At 44.1% G+C, this 18,036-nt stretch overlaps 1 protein-coding gene and 1 long non-coding RNA gene across 4 annotated transcripts in view; one reads left to right on the forward strand and one right to left on the reverse strand.

Annotated features, from left to right (window-relative positions):
* The window catches only part of TPD52 (tumor protein D52), a 130,977-nt gene that overhangs the window by 51,735 nt on the left and 61,206 nt on the right, over positions 1–18,036 (reverse strand). The window contains exon 1 of one of the 3 annotated variants that reach the window (XM_027561248.1): positions 3,635–3,671. The exons of the other annotated variants lie outside the window; for them this stretch is intronic. Within the exon in view, the coding sequence (XP_027417049.1) occupies positions 3,635–3,656 (22 nt within the window). The 5' untranslated portion in view covers positions 3,657–3,671. Of the gene's footprint in view, positions 1–3,634; positions 3,672–18,036 lie in introns of those variants that run through there. 3 annotated transcript variants of the gene reach the window in all.
* LOC113904293 lies at positions 5,741–11,851 on the forward strand. The gene is made up of 3 exons (XR_003514477.1): positions 5,741–6,345; positions 11,327–11,487; positions 11,581–11,851. It is a non-coding gene; the product is annotated as an uncharacterized LOC113904293 (long non-coding RNA).

The raw sequence follows: 18,036 nt of genomic DNA on the forward strand, positions 1-18,036 counted from the left end.
TTCAGGCAAACGTCAGACACTGGCAGATTTATTTTTTTCACAACTTATTATTATTTTTTAAACCATTCAGCTGACCACAACTGCACCAGGGCAGACTTAATCTTCTAGGACAAGGAAGGATTATCGGCCAGTAATCTCCCACAAAGGCCATCTGGGGGCTACGTTTTTTCCACCCTGGATTACAGGGGCGGCCTGAGAGCCGAGCTTCCTGGTTGAGCGATCAGTTTTCTGTGTGTGTATGCTGGTAGAGAAATAAAGTTCCATTTCCAAGACAGCTTTATCTAAAGCGATGTCTGGCTTGAGTGTAACAGAAATGTCAATCTGACTTGCTGTTCTCACCCTGCTTTTCCGTCCCTTCCCTTCCCTTTTGTGCAAAGATGGTGTTTCCCTGATGTGTACTGAGAAGAGAAGAAACCCCACGCAGGTGAAGGGCCCATGTCCTCCCACCCTCTCCTCATTAACCCAGGCCAGGCCTGCAGGGTGGCCACCCTGGTCAGCCAGTAAAACAAGACTTCTCAGTCTCCAGATCCACTCCCCAGCCTCTTTACAGACCCTTTCTGCCAGAACTCTGGCCTTGGCCAAAGTGACATCATGTATCGTTCCTTCTGCTTTCACTGTTGTGGCTGACCTCACGTTAAAGAGGTGAAAATAAAAGCGACCCTCCCTTGGATCGGTGGTGGTCTGTTCCTGCCTGACAAAAAAAGCCTAAGTTAAATGAATAAATAAATAAAAAGGACTTCCCTGTTTGCTCAGTAAAGAACCTGGTAAACACAGGTTCAATCCCTGGTCTGGGAAGATTGCACATGTAGACTACGCCCAGGCGGCGCAACTACTGAACCCACGCTCAAGAGCCTAAGCGTCGCAACTACTGAAGCCCATGCGCCCCAGAGCATGTGCTCTGCAACAAGAGAAGCCATCGCCGTCAGAAGCTTGTGCACTGCAATGAAGAGTAGCTCCCACTCGCTGCACCTAAGGAAAGCCCACTTGCAGCAACAAAGACCCAATGTAACCAAAAATAAACATTTTTTAAAAGGAGCGGGGGACTTCTCTGATGGTTCAGTGGTTTAGAATCCACCTTTCAATGCAGGAGATTCCAGTTCATTCTCTGGTCAGGAGAACGAGGATCCAACAAGCCTTGAGGAACTAAGCCCGGCGCCACAACTACTGAGCCTACACGCTCCAGGGCCCCTGCGCCTCAACAGGAGAAGCCACAACTAGAGAGGCCTGCGCATCCCAATGAAGATCTCTCCTGCCCCGGTGAAGACCCAGCACAGCCAAAAGCAACAAAGGCCATGCTCCACCTGTCCACATCTTTCTCATAAAAACGGAACACAATATACTCTCCCTAGACTGGAAGCAAGTAGGAAATTTTTTTAAGTTATAAATATTTTAAGCACTAAAAAAGAAATCTGAGTGTGTATAAAACTATATAAACACCAAGACAGTTTACATTCATCTTATGATTCATCGTCTTTTTTTTTTTCTATTAGTCTCCTGTTGTACTCTATTTTTGGCAAGTCCATCTTATTTAAGTTTTTTTTTAAGTTTATTTTTAACAATAAAAAAAGATCAATCTGTATTTTTCTCCTAAAAGATGCCAAAATTGGGGTAACGATAAATGCTGTTTATTCTCTATTTAGAAATAAAAGTTTCTTTTTATTAATTGAAAAAAATGAACTGGTCAATTTCTTGAAATCCATGGTATCTCTCACTGAGGTAGCACAGGTATTATGGTTACATTCTTAGACTAGAGTTGGTTATTGGAGTCCCTGGCCCTCTCAATACTACATTTGGTCTACATTTGGTCACCAAATCACTGGTAAAGAAAAAAAAAATTCTGCATTCTCATTCTTCCTCCTAGTCACAAGTGTCAGAAAATGCTATGGGCTGAAATTTGTGTCTCTTCAAAACTCGTATGTTGAATCCCTAACTCCTGATGTGATGGTGTTTGGAGGTGATTGGGTTTAGATGAGGCCATGGGGTAGGGCCCAGGCTAGCATCTGTGTTCTCATAAGAAGAGGAAGCCCCTTCATGGATCACAGCCTAGTGGCGAAAGGGCTTGCATAACTCAATGAAATTCTTGCTGTGAGGACACTATGAACAGCACAAAAAGGCAAAAAGAAATGACACCAAAAGATGAGCCCCCCAGGTTGGAAGGTGTCCAATATGCTACTGGGGAAGAACGGAGGGAATTACTAATAGCTCCAGAAAGAATGAAGTGGAAATGACACTCAGTTGTGGGTGTGTCGGTGGTGAAAGTAAAATCCCATACTGTAAGAACAATACTGCATAGGAGCCTGGAATGTTAGGTCCACGAATGAAGGTAAATTGGATGTGGTCCAGCAGCAGACAGCAAAAATAAACATCGACATCTTAGGAATCAGTGAACTAAAATGGACAGGAATGGGTGAATTTAATTTAGATGACCATTATATCTTCTACTGGAGGCAAGAATCCCATAGAAGAAATGGAGCAGCCCTCATAATGAACAAAAGAGCTACGGTCTTTCCAGTAGTCATGTATGGATGTGAGAGTTGGACCATAAAGAAAGCTGAGCGCTAAAGAACTGATGTCTTTGAACTGTGGTGCTAGAGAGGACTCTTGAGAGTCTCTTGGACTGCAAGGAGATCAAACCAATCAATCCTAAAGGAAATCAATCCTGAATATTCATTGGAAGAACTGAGACTGAAGCTGAAGCTCCAATACTTTGCGACCTGATGGGAAGAACTGATTCATTGGAAAAGACCTTGATGCTGGGAAAGATTAAGGGCAAGAGGAGAAGAGGGTGACAGAGGATGAGATAGCTGGATGGCACCACCAACTCAGTGTACATGAACTTGGGCAAACTTTGGGAGATAGTGAGGGTCAGGGAGGCCTGGTGTGCTGCAGTCCATGGGGTCGCAAAGAGTCAGACACGACTTTGCAAGTGAACAGCAACGAGAATGCTAGCTGGAGCTCCCCTTCCAGCATGTGAGGACACAAGACAGCCACGTGCCAACAAGAAAAGGACTCTCACAGGGGTCAAATCAACCCACACCTTGATCTTGAACTTCCCAGACTCCAGAACTATGAGAAACAAATGTCTTTTGTTATAGGCCTCCCATTCTGTGGTAACTTATGACAGCAGCCAGAACTAAGACAAATATACTAACAATGATATACATAATGTTGCAGGTCACAGCCACCTCCGAGGCCCTCAGATCCCTCAAAATTTCCATGTTCTTGACCTCTGGTGTTGACTCCCATGCTACATCCTCTGCCTGAAATGTCTTTTTTCTGCTTGCTCAACTCATTCATCTTTCAGGACTCAGGCAGAAATCCCCTCTTCTCAGAAGCCCTCCCTCTCCAGCTCTCCCTTCCGGCAACAGCACACAGGATGTGACGTGCCCACCTGGCAGTCCTGATGGCCTTGCCTCCAGAGCAGAGGCTGCATTCTCTACTGCACTGCCAACTATGCTATACAAAATGGAAAAAATAAACAATACAAATGCTTATTAAGGGGGGATTATTTAAATGCTAAATAGAATATTCATGTAACAAGAAAGTATGCAAACATGATGATGTAGAAATGTATATATTTTATAGGGAAAGATACTCTTTTTCAAAATATTTATTTGGCTGTGTTGGGTCTTACTTGTGGCTCGTGGGATCTTCATTGCCTCCTACGAGACCTTTCGGTGAAGCACGTAGGCTCTCTAGTTGTGCTGCCCATGTGACTCCAGAGTGCACAGGCTCAGTAGCTGCTGTACTCGGGCTCAGTTGCTCTGTAACAGGTGGAATCTTAATTCCCCAACCAGGGACCGAAATTGCAGCCCTGCATTGCAAGGTGGATTCTTAATCACTGAACCACCAGGGAAGCCCCGGGAAAGATATTCTTGATACATTCAGTAAACATTCCAAAACTGTTTGCACTACATGATCCATAATTGGTGTGATAACTGGAGAGACTAACCAACCCAAAGAGAACATTGGCAGAAGAAATCCCAGGAAAGTGTGTATGTGCTGCAAGGCCAGCAGAGGGCACCCATAGGCAGCTCAGAAGTTAACTGTCCAGCCAGTGAAGTGCATACTAACTACACAGTAACAATTCAGTAGATGACTCGGGTTAGTGGAAATGGAATGAATACAAATATCTGTAAAGAATATTGTTTCTACCTACCTATTAACACATCATTTATGTCTGTGTAGGTACTCCCTAATTTTGAAGGAGTTAAATGTAAAATCTCTATGTGCTTAGTCATTCAGTGGTGTCCAACTCTTTGCGATCCCATGGACTATATATAGCCCACCAGGTTCCTCCATCCAGAGATTCTCCACACAAGAATACTAGAGTGGGTTGCCATTTCATCCTCCAGGGGGAAAATAAAATCTACGTAATACATACAAAAATATTACTGGAGGGGCCTTGAAGGGCACACAGACAGACGATGTGACTGCCCAACAGGAGCAGCAGGTCACAGATATCAGACCCTGTGGACATGTCATGAGGACACAGCAGCCAGCTGGCCAAATATAGGACAATTTGATCAACAACATAATTAAGGACAGCAGTGGATTATAAACCATTAAGAACAGGAATCCAAGAGTCTGTATCCGGTGGTTAATTGTATGTGTCAATCTGAGTCATGAGGTGCCCAGATAGTTGATTAACCACTGTATATAGTTGCATCTCTGACGGTGTTTGTGGACGAGATTAACACTAATCAGCAGACTGAATAAAGCAGATGGCCCTCCCCAAAGTGGATGTGCTTCATACAATCTGCTGAAGGCCTAAACAGAACAAAGAGGCTGAGAAGGGAGGGTTCACTCTGCCTGTCTTCAAGCTGGGATATTGGTCTTTTGCATCTGGATTTGGACTTGGAATGAAACTGACACCATCAGCCTTCCCAGTTCTCAGACTCAACCTGGAAGTGCAATGTGTGTTAGTCACTCACTTGTGTCTGACTCTTTGTGATCCCATGGACTGTAGCCTGCTGCTAAGTCACTTCAGTCGTGTCCGACTCTGTGCGACCCATAGACAGCAGGCACCAGGCACCAGGCTCCCCCGTCCCTAGGATTCTCCAGGCAAGAACACTGGACTGGGTTGCCATTTCCTTCTCCAATGCTAGGCTCCTCTATCCATGGAATTCTCCAGGCAAGAATACTGGAGTGAGTACCATTCTCTTCTTCAGGGGATCTTCCTGACTCAGGGATTGAATCTGGTCTCCTGCACTGCAGGCAGATTCTTTACCATCTGAGCCACCAGGAAATCCCATGGATGTACAGTAGTTCTCCCCTTATTAGTAGAGGATATGTTTCAAGACCCCCAGCAGATGCTGGAAACCATGGAAAAAACACATACTATATTTCTTCCTGTACATACATACCTATGATAAAGTTTTATTTATAAATTAGGCACAGGAAGAGATTAACAATAACTAGTAATAAAATAGAAAATTATAATAATATACTATAAGAAAAGTTACGTGAATGTGGTCTCTCGCAAAAATACCTTATTGTACAAACTTAACGCCTTTTCCCGGAGAAGGCAATGGCACCCCACTCCAGTACTCTTGCCTGGCAAATCCCATGGACGGAGGAGCCTGGTAGCTGCAGTCCATGGAGTCACTGAGGGTCGGACACGACTGAGCGACTTCACTTTCACTTTTTACTTTCATGCATTGGAGAAGGAAATGGCAACCCACTCCAGTGTTCTTGCCTGGAGAATCCCAGGGACGGGGGAGCCTGGTGGGCTGCCGTCTTTGGGGTTGCAAAGAGTTGGACACGACTGAAGTGACAGCAGCAGCAGCAATGCCTTTTCTACCTTAACTAAAGGACTTATCATGCCCTGTGGCCATAACTTTCAGTCTGAGAAGTGACAGCAAAATTAGCATGGACTTCTTTTTCCTTCTTCACAGTTTCACAGAGGATTCATTCTTACTACAAATCTTATCAACCTTAGCATGTGATATTTTTCTTTCCTCACTAAGTCAAGAACTTTCAGCTTTTCACTTAAAGGAAACACTTCAAGGCTTTTCTTTGGCATGTCTGAATTGCCAGCATTGCGACTCTTGCATTTGGGGGCCTTTACTAAGTAAAACAAGGGTGATGTGAACACAAGCACTGTGATACGACGACAGTTGATCTGAAAACTGAGCTGGTACCGAGTGACTAGCAGGCAGGATACACTGAACAAAAGAATCAGCCACATCCAAGGAAGGGAAGACTGAGTGAGACAGCATGCGATGTCACCACACGACTCAGGCTGGTGCAGGATTTAAAACCGATGGATTATTTGTTTCTGGAATTTCTGGCTTGCTGTTTTTGAATTGCAGGTAACTGAAACTGCAGAAAGTGAAACCACAGGTAAGGAGGAATGACTGTGTATCCTAACCCTCCTGGGTTTCCAGCTTGTGACTGCTTGGGAGAGTTCTTCCTTTACAACTGTGGGGTAATTGTTTCTAATAAATCTCTTATTTATAGATATAGAAGCACATATAGATATATTATTGGTCTATTTCTCTGAAGAATCCAGACTAACATGCCTTACAAGTAATAAATAGATACAGAGAGGAAGAAAGAAGACCTACAGAAAAACTGCATGTTAACCATCACCATAAAGATTCAGGCAAAAATCATCAATGGATGCTAACCCGAGGGAGAAATTTTTAAATAAGAAGCACATATACACATGGTCTTATGGGGTCTCCCCACAGATTAATTAGATTTTGGAAGGGAAAATACAGTAACAACACAGCAGAAAAACTGAACCCCACCTTTAGTGGATGATCAACACTGTCATTACCAAAGAGTCAGGTAGACCCTGGCCTTCAAATGTGATATACTGAATACCTATGAGATATTCACACTAAGAACACAGAACATGAACCTTATGAGAAAACATCAGACAAATCCAAAATGAGAAAGCTTCTCTGTTTTGTTAAGAGGAGGAAGAGGCATTCTTCAAAAATGTTGTCATAAAAAGCTGTAGAATGGCTCATACTAAAGGAGATGAAAAAGACATGACAGCTATACTCAAAGAAACATTCAAACAAAGTCCCATGAAAGAAAAAAAGTAGGGAATGCCTGAAAGTTAGAAGCAGGCCAAAGAGCCTGAAAAGAGCAAGAAATGCCTGATGATGATGGTGGTGGTGGTGGTGGTGATGATGGTGGTTGGTGGTAGTGATAGTAATAATGATGGTGGTGATGGTGATGGTGGTTGGTGGTAGTGATAGTAATGACGGTGATGGTGGTGGTGGTGATGCTGGTGGTTGGTGGTAGTGATAGTAATAATGATGGTGGTGATGGTGGTGATGGTGGTGGTGGTTGGTGGTAGTGATAGTAATGATGGTGGTGGTGGTGGTGATGGTAATGGTGGTTGGTGGTAGTGATAGTAATAATGATGGTGGTGATGGTGGTGATGGTGGTTGGTGGTAGTGATAGTAATAATGATGGTGGTGATGGTGATGGTGGTTGGTGGTAGTGATAATAATAATGATGGTGTGGTGGTGGTGATGGTGGTGGTTGGTGGTAGTGATAGTAATAATGATGGTGGTGGTGGTGGTGGTGGTTGGTGGTAGTGATAGTAATGATGATGGTGGTGATGGTGATGGTGGTTGGTGGTAGTGATAGTAATAATGATGGTGTGGTGGTGGTGATGGTGGTGGTTGGTGGTAGTGATAGTAATAATGATGGTGGTGATGGTGATGGTGGTTGGTGGTAGTGATAATAATAATGATGGTGTGGTGGTGGTGATGGTGGTGGTTGGTGGTAGTGATAGTAATAATGATGGTGGTGGTGGTGGTGGTGGTTGGTGGTAGTGATAGTAATGATGATGGTGGTGATGGTGATGGTGGTTGGTGGTAGTGATAATAATAATGATGGTGTGGTGGTGGTGATGGTGGTGGTTGGTGGTAGTGATAGTAATAATGATGGTGGTGGTGGTGGTGGTGGTTGGTGGTAGTGATAGTAATGAATGGTGGTGGTGGTGGTTGGTGGTAGTGATAGTAATGATGATGGTGGTGATGGTGATGGTGGTTGGTGGTAGTGATAGTAATAATGATGGTGTGGTGGTGGTGATGATGGTGGTTGGTGGTAGTGATAGTAATAATGATGGTGGTGATGGTGATGGTGGTTGGTGGTAGTGATAGTAATGACGGTGATGGTGGTGGTGGTGATGCTGGTGGTTGGTGGTAGTGATAGTAATAATGATGGTGGTGATGGTGGTGATGGTGGTGGTGGTTGGTGGTAGTGATAGTAATGATGATGGTGGTGGTGGTGATGGTGATGGTGGTTGGTGGTGGTGATAGTAATAATGATGGTGGTGGTGGTGGTGGTGGTTGGTGGTAGTCATAGTAATAATGATGGTGGTGGGGGTGGTGGTGGTGGTGGTTGGTGGTAGTGATAGTAATGATGATGGTGGTGGTGGTGATGATGGTGGTTGGTGGTAGTGATAGTAATAATGATGGTGGTGATGGTGGTGGTGGTTGGTGGTAGTGATAGTAATGATGATGGCGGTTGGTGGTAGTGATAGTAATAATGATGGTGGTGGTGGTGATGGTGGTTGGTGGTGGTGATGGTGACAGCTGTGGTGGTGACAGTTATGGCAGTGGGATGGTGGTGATGGTGATGAAGATGACAGTGATAATGATGACTCCTGACAAACCCTTACTATGTGCCAGACATTTTCCTATGCATGTCACACTAACCCTGTGGGGTAGGATTTTTCACTACCCCCATTTTATAGATGAGAACACTGAAGCACCCAAAAGTCAACTTGCCCCAGACAGATAACTATTAATAGCAAGTGATGAAGCTAACTCAATATGCCAGCAAATTTGGAAAACTCAGCAGTGGCCACAGGACTGGAAAAGGTCAGTTTTCATTCCAATCCCAAAGAAGGGCAATGCCAAAGAATGTTCAAACTACCAGACAACTGCACTCATCTCACACGCTAGCTTTGCTCAAAATTCTCCAAGCCAGGCTTCAACAGTATCTGAACCATGAACTTCCAGATGTTCAAGCTGGTTTTAGAAAAGGCAGAGGAACCAGAGATCAAATTGCCAACATCCACTGGATCACAGAAAAAGCAAGAGAGTTCCAGAAAAACATCTACTTCTGCTTTATTGACTATGCCAAAGCCTTTGACTGTGTGGATCACAATAAACTGTGGAAAATTCTGAAAGAGATGGGAATACCAGACCACCGGACCTGCCTCCTGAGACATCTGTATGCAGGTCAAGAAGCAACAGTTAGAACTGGAACAACAGACTGGCTCCAAACTGGGAAAGGAGTACGTCAAGGCTGAGTGTTGTCACTCTGCTCATTTAACTTATATGCAGAGTACATCATGAGAAATGCCAGGCTAGATGAGCACAAGCTGGAATCAAGATGGCTGGGAGAAATATAAATAATCTCAGATATGCAGATGACACCACTCTTATGGCAGAAAGTGAAGAGGAATTGAAGAGCCTCTTGATGAAAGTCAAAGAGGAGAGTGAAAAAGTTGGCTTAAAACTAAACATTCAAAAAACTAAGATCATAGCACCTGGTCCTATCACTTTATGGCAAACAGATGGGGAAACAATGGAAACAGTGACAGACTTTATTTTCTTGAGCTCCAAAATCACTGCAGATGGTGACTATAGCCATGAAATTAAAAGATACTTGCTTCTGAGAGGAAAAGCTATGACCAACCTAGACAGCATATTAAAAAGCAGAGACATTACTTTGCTGACAAAGGTCTGTCTAGTCAAAGATATGGTTTTTCCAGTAGTCATGTATGGATGTGAGAGTTGGACTATAAAGAAAGCTGAGCACTGAACAATTGATGCTTTTGAACTGCGGTGTTGGAGAAGACTCTTGAGAGTCCCTTGGACTGTACGGAGATACAACCAGTCCTTCCTAAAGGAAATCAGTCCTGAATATTCATTGGAAGAGCTGATGCTGAAGCTGAAACTCCAATACTTGGGCCACCTAATGCGAAGAACTGACTCATTGGAAAAGACCCTGATGCTGGGAAAGACTGAAGGCGGGAGGAGAAGGAGACGACAGAGGATGAGATGGTTAGATGGCATCACCGACTCGATGGACGTGACTTTGAGCAAGCTCTGGGAGTTGGTGATGGACAGGGAAGACTGGTGTGCTGCAGTCCATTGGGGTTGCAAAGAGTCAGACACGACTAAGCAACTGAACTGAACTGAACTGAAGCTGAGGATTCAAATTCAAGCTCTGGCTCAAGTGCCCTCAAGAGGCAAAAACATGAAAGAAAACCTTTAGTGACCAAAATCACAGGAATAATGGGAGGAGAGAAAATGGACAGGACCAAATGCTACACAGACTTAAAAATGAGCCCCTGGACTTGGTGTCCTGAGATTGTGCAAAGAAATTTTAGTCAGAGTGATGGTGGAAGACAAATGAGGGGAGCAGAGACAGTGGAGGGAAGAGAGGCTAGAAGTAAGTGAACAGGAGGTGGGGCTGGCTGGTCTGGTTGTTCCTTCGTTGTGTGTGTGATGAATGAGATACAGGAGGCAGTTCAGGAGCCACATCCCAGGCTCGGGAGGAGGCTTCAATTCCTACACTGGATAATTTGACTTTCTTTTAAAATTATGTCAGCCATCAGATTAGAAATGGTACATTAGGATTTTAGGAAATACTCCCTATGGGAATGCCATTACTTTTTCTCTTTTCTACTGCAAAGTATTAGTCACTCAGTCATGTCTGACACTGTGACCCAATGGACTGTAGCCATCAGGCTCCTCTGTCCATTGCATTCTCCAGGCAAGAATACTGGAGTGGGCTGCCATTTTCCTTCTCCAGGGGATCTTTCTGATCCAGGGATTGAACTCAGGTCTCCCGCATTGCAGGCAGATTCTTTACCATCTGAGCCACTAGGGAAGCCCTTTCTACTGCAAAGGGAAGAGTCTATTGCAGAACTACAAAAAACCTATCCTCTTTGGAAACTCCTCAAGAACAAAAATGCATAAACTAATGAACGGATTCATAGTACTCAGACCTTAATACAAATACTCTTTAAGTGATAAAACAACTCTGTAACTTAACCTATTGACTTGCAAAGAAAGTCTTACTTGGCAGGAGATCCAAAAGAACAGAACACTTTGGGTGGAGTGTTTTTCTGCCCTCTCAAAACAATTAAAATTGAGTTTTGGCCAATAAACAGGTCATGGGCCTTTTTTTCCTTTAAGAAATGTTTTTTGAAACGTTAAAGGTCAAGAGGTTTCATTTCTTCCCCTCAACCTACAACCAAACCCTTTCTGATCAGTCCTTGAACTGGGAAAACCAGAACCTGTAGAGAAATCTCAAGAATGCCTGAATTCTCTACCCTCAGGGGACCGGAATCTAAAATTGTGCAAAAAAAGTCTCTTTCAATGAGGTCATCTCTTATCCATTCGGACATGCTCCTGCCACTACTGCCCTCCGATTGAAGAGGTTTCATTAACAGAGCACGAAATAATACAACAGCTCGATATTCACCATGTGCCCAGATAGGTAACTACAATATACAAATTTTTCATTTTATAGAGTTTGAGTTCAAATGTTATGGTCCTTTCTCTCACTGATGGGTTATTTCGGTCATTACAGGGTCAAGCTAAAGTTCTCCAACCAGCACTTCTGCAGCTTTAATGTTCACAAACCACCTGGGACCGTGATAAACTACCGATTCTGACCTAATAGTTATGGGTGGGGCCGGAGACTCTGCCTTCTGGACAAGTTCCAGGTGTTCCCTGATGTTTGCTTTGGACAACAGCGGCTAAATTGCCCTTAGGAAGAAAGCTGTTGTTAGTTGTTCAGTTGTGTCAGACTCTTTGCGACCCCATGGACTGTACCCCGCCAGGCTCCCTCGTCTGTGGAAGAAAACTGAAGCAAACGTTAGTACCTGTGGGGCTTTCCTGATGGTTCAGTGGTTGAGTATGCGCTTCCACTGCAGAGGGAATGGGTTGATCCCTCCCTTCCCTGAGCTTGGTCAGGGAAGATCCCACATGCCTCGGGGCATGGCCAAAAAAATAAATAAAATGGTTAGTTCTAAAAAAATTAATCTAATACTTGCCATTTTACATGACCTCAGCACTTTCTAAATATCTGTTTTGGAAAATAAGAGACAGATTTTGTAGCCAGAGGGCATGTGCTTCTACGGAGTTTGTTTCTGTGTTTCTATTATCCTAGCAGTTAATGATAGGAGAAGGCAATGGCAACCCACTCCAGTACTGTTGCCTGGAAAATCCCAAGCAACCAAACTTAGAGGGGGGACAAAACTGGCTGTGTCACGATGGTGTATACCTGCCTGGTCTTTTCAATGTGATAATTACTTAGAGTCTGGAATTACAATAACATGCAATCTGGAACAACTGCTCAGAGTAAGGATGACAGCAGGCCATCCTGCCTGAGTATTAATGATGTATTTAAGAGCAAAGGATATCTATGGTGAGATTACCGGAAGATAAAGAGGTTTCACCCAAGCTGAATGTTGACTGAGTTTAAACAGGGCTTTGGGGGTGTAGGGGAGATAAACACACCTGCCTGTCAGAGACCTGAAGGGAATAAATGAGCTGGAGGAGCAAATTTTAATTTGGATAAACTTACACAGTGCTTACACAGCTATCCTCAGCAACCAGGGGCTTCATAGGAAATGCTTTTCCTTAAGGGAATGGGAGTTGCTCGAGAACAGTAGGCACTTATTTAAAATTAATATCTGGTTATGAACTTCTATCATCAGCAAGCTAAGGCCAAGCATACATGTAAAGCAGCTGAGCTTCCTTTTAACTATAATCAGTTACTTGGACATATTCAGTGGAGGGCTTCCCTTGCAGTGCAGCTGGTAAAGAATGTGCCTGCAATGTGGGAGACCTGGGTTTGATCCCTGGATTGAGAAGATCCCCTGGAGAAGGGAACAGGTGGCTACCCACTCCAGAGAATTCCATGGACTGTATATAGTCCATGGGGTCACAAAGAATTGGACACAACTGAGCAAATAAATAAAATAATCCAGTGGGTTGATCACTAAAAAAATGCACAGCACAAATATCGCCCACCTCTTTCTAAATTGTATTAATAGAATCTCATGCTGAAATATACAGCATTTCTTTCTAAAAACATGCTACTTCATTGAAGAAAAGTCATTTCCTGATCTCCCTGGTGGCCCAGTGGCTAGGAATCTGCCTGCCAATGTAGGGGACACGGGTTCAATCCCTGGTCTGGGAAGATTCCACATTCTGTGGAGCAGCTAAGCCCAGGTGCCACAACTACTGAAGCCCAGGGACTTAGAGCCCGTGCTCTGCAACAAGAGAAGTCACCACAATGAGAAGCCTGAATACAACCAAGAGTAGCTCCTGCTATCTGCAACTGGACAAAGTCCATGTTCAGCCAAAGAGAAATAAATAACTATATAAAAAGGAAAGCCATTTCCAATACCAAATTTCACGTATTTTCCTTTTTAAAGGCAACAGGAGAATACCAATGCCACGAGTAAAGTGAAGAGGAATCTGTTATCTTGAAGCTAAATCAAAGGCCAGAAGGCTTCAAGACTGCCTCCGTCTTCTGACACAAGGATGAAGGACCTGCCAATTTTTAAATATTTGACTTAATAACAACCATTTTTATTACTGTTAAGGCTTCTAACAGGCTTTTCTCAGTTTCAGGAGCCATCGTTATCAACCAGGTATTGGTTGAAACAGCACATATTTTCATTTATTCCTATAAGCTCTCTCAGAGGTAAAGTGATAGGATAACTCAAGATGCAATAGGAAGGGACACAGAGTGGGAAATGCTTCTCTAAATAAGTCCCCAGAACTCTGATATCACGCAAGTACTGTCCTGTCATCCCTGAAAGACCGAAGTAATAACTATTGTATGATTTAATCATTTATTTAATATGGCTAAGACCGCTAACTAATCACACAACCAGTGTCCTCTACTGCTACACATGCAGCTAGACTCCATTTCCCAGCCTGCCTTGCACTTAGATGGGGCCATATGACTAAGCTCTGGCCGCATGAAAGTGACGTCTATCAACGTGAGGGGCAAAGAAAGACTGCTGAGAGCCACCGAGACATGGAGGCCCTTTCTGCAGGCAAAATTTAACAGGAAGCTGAATGACAAAAAGATTTTCCTAAACACAGTTCAGACGGATTATTTAAATTCCTTTTTTATTTTTTTCTTCAGTTGTATTGAGATACAATTGACATAAAGCGCTATACAAATTTGGGGCTTCCCTGGTGGCTCAGACAGTAAAGAATCTGCCTGCAATGCAGGAGACCCAGTGATTGCCAAGGGTTCAGGGGAAGGGAGACAGAGCACAGAAGATTTTCAAGGCAGTGAAACAATTCTGCACAATACTGTCATGGTAGATACATGACATTTGCCAAAATTGCATTTGTCAAAATTCAGCAAACAGTACAACATAAATAGTGAGCCCTACTATAAACTATGAACTTTGGTTAATAATAATGTGTCAATATTGGTTCATTAATTACAACTTCTGTTCCACACAAATGCAGGATGTCAATAATAGGGGAAATAGGCAGGGCAGTGGGGGAAACATGGGAATGCTGTACTATCTGCTCAATTTCGATAAACCTACAACTGTTCTAAAAAATAATTTACTAATTAAACAAACAAATGCACTTCACCTACTCTGCCATTCGGCCTATGGTAAAGCACCCAGGCACTTAAACTCATCTGCTTAGGCTATTGTCAAGGCTTCACATATTTAGAGCAGGTCTGAGTTCACAATAAGAGATAATAACCTAATGATTAAGCTCCATTATTAACGCAAACTAGACATTCATCGGAGAAGGCAATGGCACTCCACTCCAGTGCTCTTGCCTGGAAAATCCCATGGACGGAGGAGCCTGGTAGGTTGCAGTCCATGGGGTTGCTAAGAGCTGGACAGGACTGAGTGACTTCACTTTCACTTTTCACTTTCACGCATTGGAGAAGGAAATGGCAACCCACTCCAGTGTTCTTGCCTGGAGAATCCCAGGGATGGCAGAGCCTGATGGGCTGCCGTCTATGGGGTTGCACAGAGTCAGACACAACTGAAGCGACTTAGCAGCAGCAGCAGCAGCAGCAGCAGCAGCAGCAGCGTCATCTTCAACGAATCTTCCACTACAAGTGAGGTTAGCTCACAGAACTGGCTAGTGGGCTAATACCTCTCTAGAACTAACCAGAAACAGATATCTATCTATTCAACATAGAAGCAGGACACCAAGTTCAAGGACTACACTTATCCTGAAAGTCTTTTATTCTTGGCAAAATTCAGAGAAAACACTCTAGCCAGAGAGCAAACCCATCACTGCCCAATGATGTAATTCCAGTGGGCAGCCCTCATGCCTTTCTGTGGATTCCTAAGAAGACAGATGTGGCCTCAGCATATCCACTAAAGACTGTTATAAATATTTAACCATCATGTTGATCAAAACAGAGAGCAATACCAAATTTAGATTCTCTATAAGAGGATTTGGTTTAGAAAGATAAACCGCTAGAGAAATCTGGCCTCCAAATTTTGAGATCTGGAAATCCAAGGCTGATAACTGCAGAGGCAGAGAATGACACCCAGAAAATGCTCCCAAAGACCCAAACCATTAAGATAAGGGGATGTGTGCATGCGTGCTAAGTCACTTTAGTTGTGTCTGATTCTCTGCGACCCTATGGACCCTAACCTGCTAGGCTCCTCTGTCCATGGGGATTCTCCAGGCAAGAATACTAGAGTGGGTTGCCATGCCCTCCTCCAGGGGATCTTCCTGACCCAGGGATTGAACCTATGTCTTCTGCGGCTCCTGCACTGCAGGCAGATTCTTTACTGCTGAGCCACCAGGGAAGCCCACAAGATAAGGGGATACTTATCTTAATAGGAAGATTATTGCTTGTTGGGAAGATCCCCTGGAGAAGGGAAGAGCTACCCACTCCAGTATTCTTGCCTGGAGAATTCTGTGGACAGACGAGACTGGCAGGATACCTACAGTCCATGGGGTCACAAAGAGTTGGACACAACTGAGAGACTTTCATTTCACTTCACTATTGATTTAAATAAGCTGATACATGCCCTAACAATTTTTCTCTGCCACCTTCCCTTACTTCTCTTTACAAAAACATAAATACTACCCCAAACAACTTTTCTTTTTAGAATTGACTGTGCTTTATTATTATTTTTTTTTTAGTATAGATGATTTACAACGGTGTGTTAGTTTCTATTATAAGGCAAAATGAATCAGCTATACATACACATATATCCCCTCTTTTGGGGGATTTCCTTCCCATATAGGCCATTACAGAGTATTGAGTAGAGCTCCCTGTGCTATACAGTAGGTTCTCATTAGTTATTTGTCTTATACATAGTAGTGTATATATGTCTGTCCCAATCTCCCAATCCATGCCATCCTCTCTTCTCCCATGGTTGGCTCTGGTGCTTAACAACAAGCAGAGGAAGAAAAGCAGGAAGATTATGGAGTATTCTCAGCCCTTTCATCTAAAACCCACAGAGCTTTTACAAGAGAAACTAGAATCCTCATCACTGGGAAACTGAAGAGGTTTGGTCTGGCTGCTGGCGGAGGCCAGCTCACCAAGTGGCATCTTAAACAAGGATGAATCAATCTGCTGCCCTCAGCCATGTGACCAGTGTATGTTTCAGTGCTGTGTGCCGAGTTGCTCAGTCGTGTCTGACTCTTGCAACCCCAGGGACTATAGCCTGCCAGGCTCCTCTGTCTATGGGTTTCTCCAGGCAAGAATACTGAAGTAGGTTGCCATTCTCTCCTCCAGGGGATCCTCCAGACCCAGGAATCAAACCTGGGTTTCCTGCATTGCAGGCAGACTCTTTACCAACTGAGCTACGAGGGAAGCTCATTGAGTGTTGTAGTGAGTGCTGGGTGATAGACTTGCAAATAAATAGCACCTGGGACCCAGTCACAGACATACTTAGGAGAAAGGGAGCAGAAAAGATCTAGGTAATCAATAAGCCTAATGAAGGAGTGAATTAGACAACCTAGTGAAAGATGTGGAGAAGGCAATGGCAACCCACTCCAGTACTCTTGCCTAGAAAATCCCATGGATGGAGGAGCCTGGTAGGCTGCAGTCCATGGGGTTGCTAGGAGTCAGACATGACTGAGCGACTTCACTTTTACTTTTCACTTTCATGCATTGGAGAAGGAAATGGCAACCCACTCCAGTGTTCTTGCCTGGAGAATCCCAGGGATGGGGGAGCCTGGTGGGCTGCTGTCTCTGGGGTCGCACAGAGTCGGACACAACTGAAGTGACTTAGCAGCAGCAGCAGTGAAAGACGGGCCTTTCACGTGTAAATGTGTACGTGACATGGAAGGGCATCAGGATGTTGGGAATAAAGGGGTGTAACTCAGAAATTCATAATAAAATTTCAAAATGTACTAGTGATCTAAGGCTGTCTAACAAAGGATCCCAAAATTCAGCTGCTTAAAACTGCACCCATTCATTACCGCACAGTTTCTGAAGGCCAGGTATCAGAGAGCAGCTGATCTGGGTGGTTCTAACTCAGGGTTTCTCATGACGTCGCAGGCAAGGCATCTACTGAGACAGCAGCATCTGGGCTGGAGGGGCCGCTCCCAGGCTCTCTCAGAGCTGTTGGCAGAGGCTTCAGTTCCTCCCCACGTAGGCCTCTCCAAAGAGCAGCTCACAACAGGGCAGCAAGCTCCCTCAGACCAAGAATCAAGAGAGACAGACAGACAGAAGCCAGTCCTTTATAACCTAATCTCAGAAGTGACATCAGATATCATCACTTCTGCCATATTCTACACCTGGGACCTTGTCACAGGAGGAGACTACACAAAGGTGTGAATACAAGGATTGCTGGAAACATCCCAAGGCTGTACCAACCTGTGTGTGCTGGTTCTACAAGGGCTCCGGAAGAACATCTCAGTCATCAGTTGCAAACCTGAAACTGGCAAATGGGCTTCCCAGGTGACGCAGTGACAAATGCCAGTGCAGGAGATGTGGGTTCCATCCCTGGGTCGGGAAGAAACCCTCAAGAAGGAAATGGCAACGCACTCCAATATTCTTGCCTGGAAAATTCCA

The sequence above is a fragment of the Bos indicus x Bos taurus genome, chromosome 14 (assembly GCF_003369695.1).
Source record: "Bos indicus x Bos taurus breed Angus x Brahman F1 hybrid chromosome 14, Bos_hybrid_MaternalHap_v2.0, whole genome shotgun sequence".
NCBI lineage: Eukaryota > Metazoa > Chordata > Mammalia > Artiodactyla > Bovidae > Bos > Bos indicus x Bos taurus.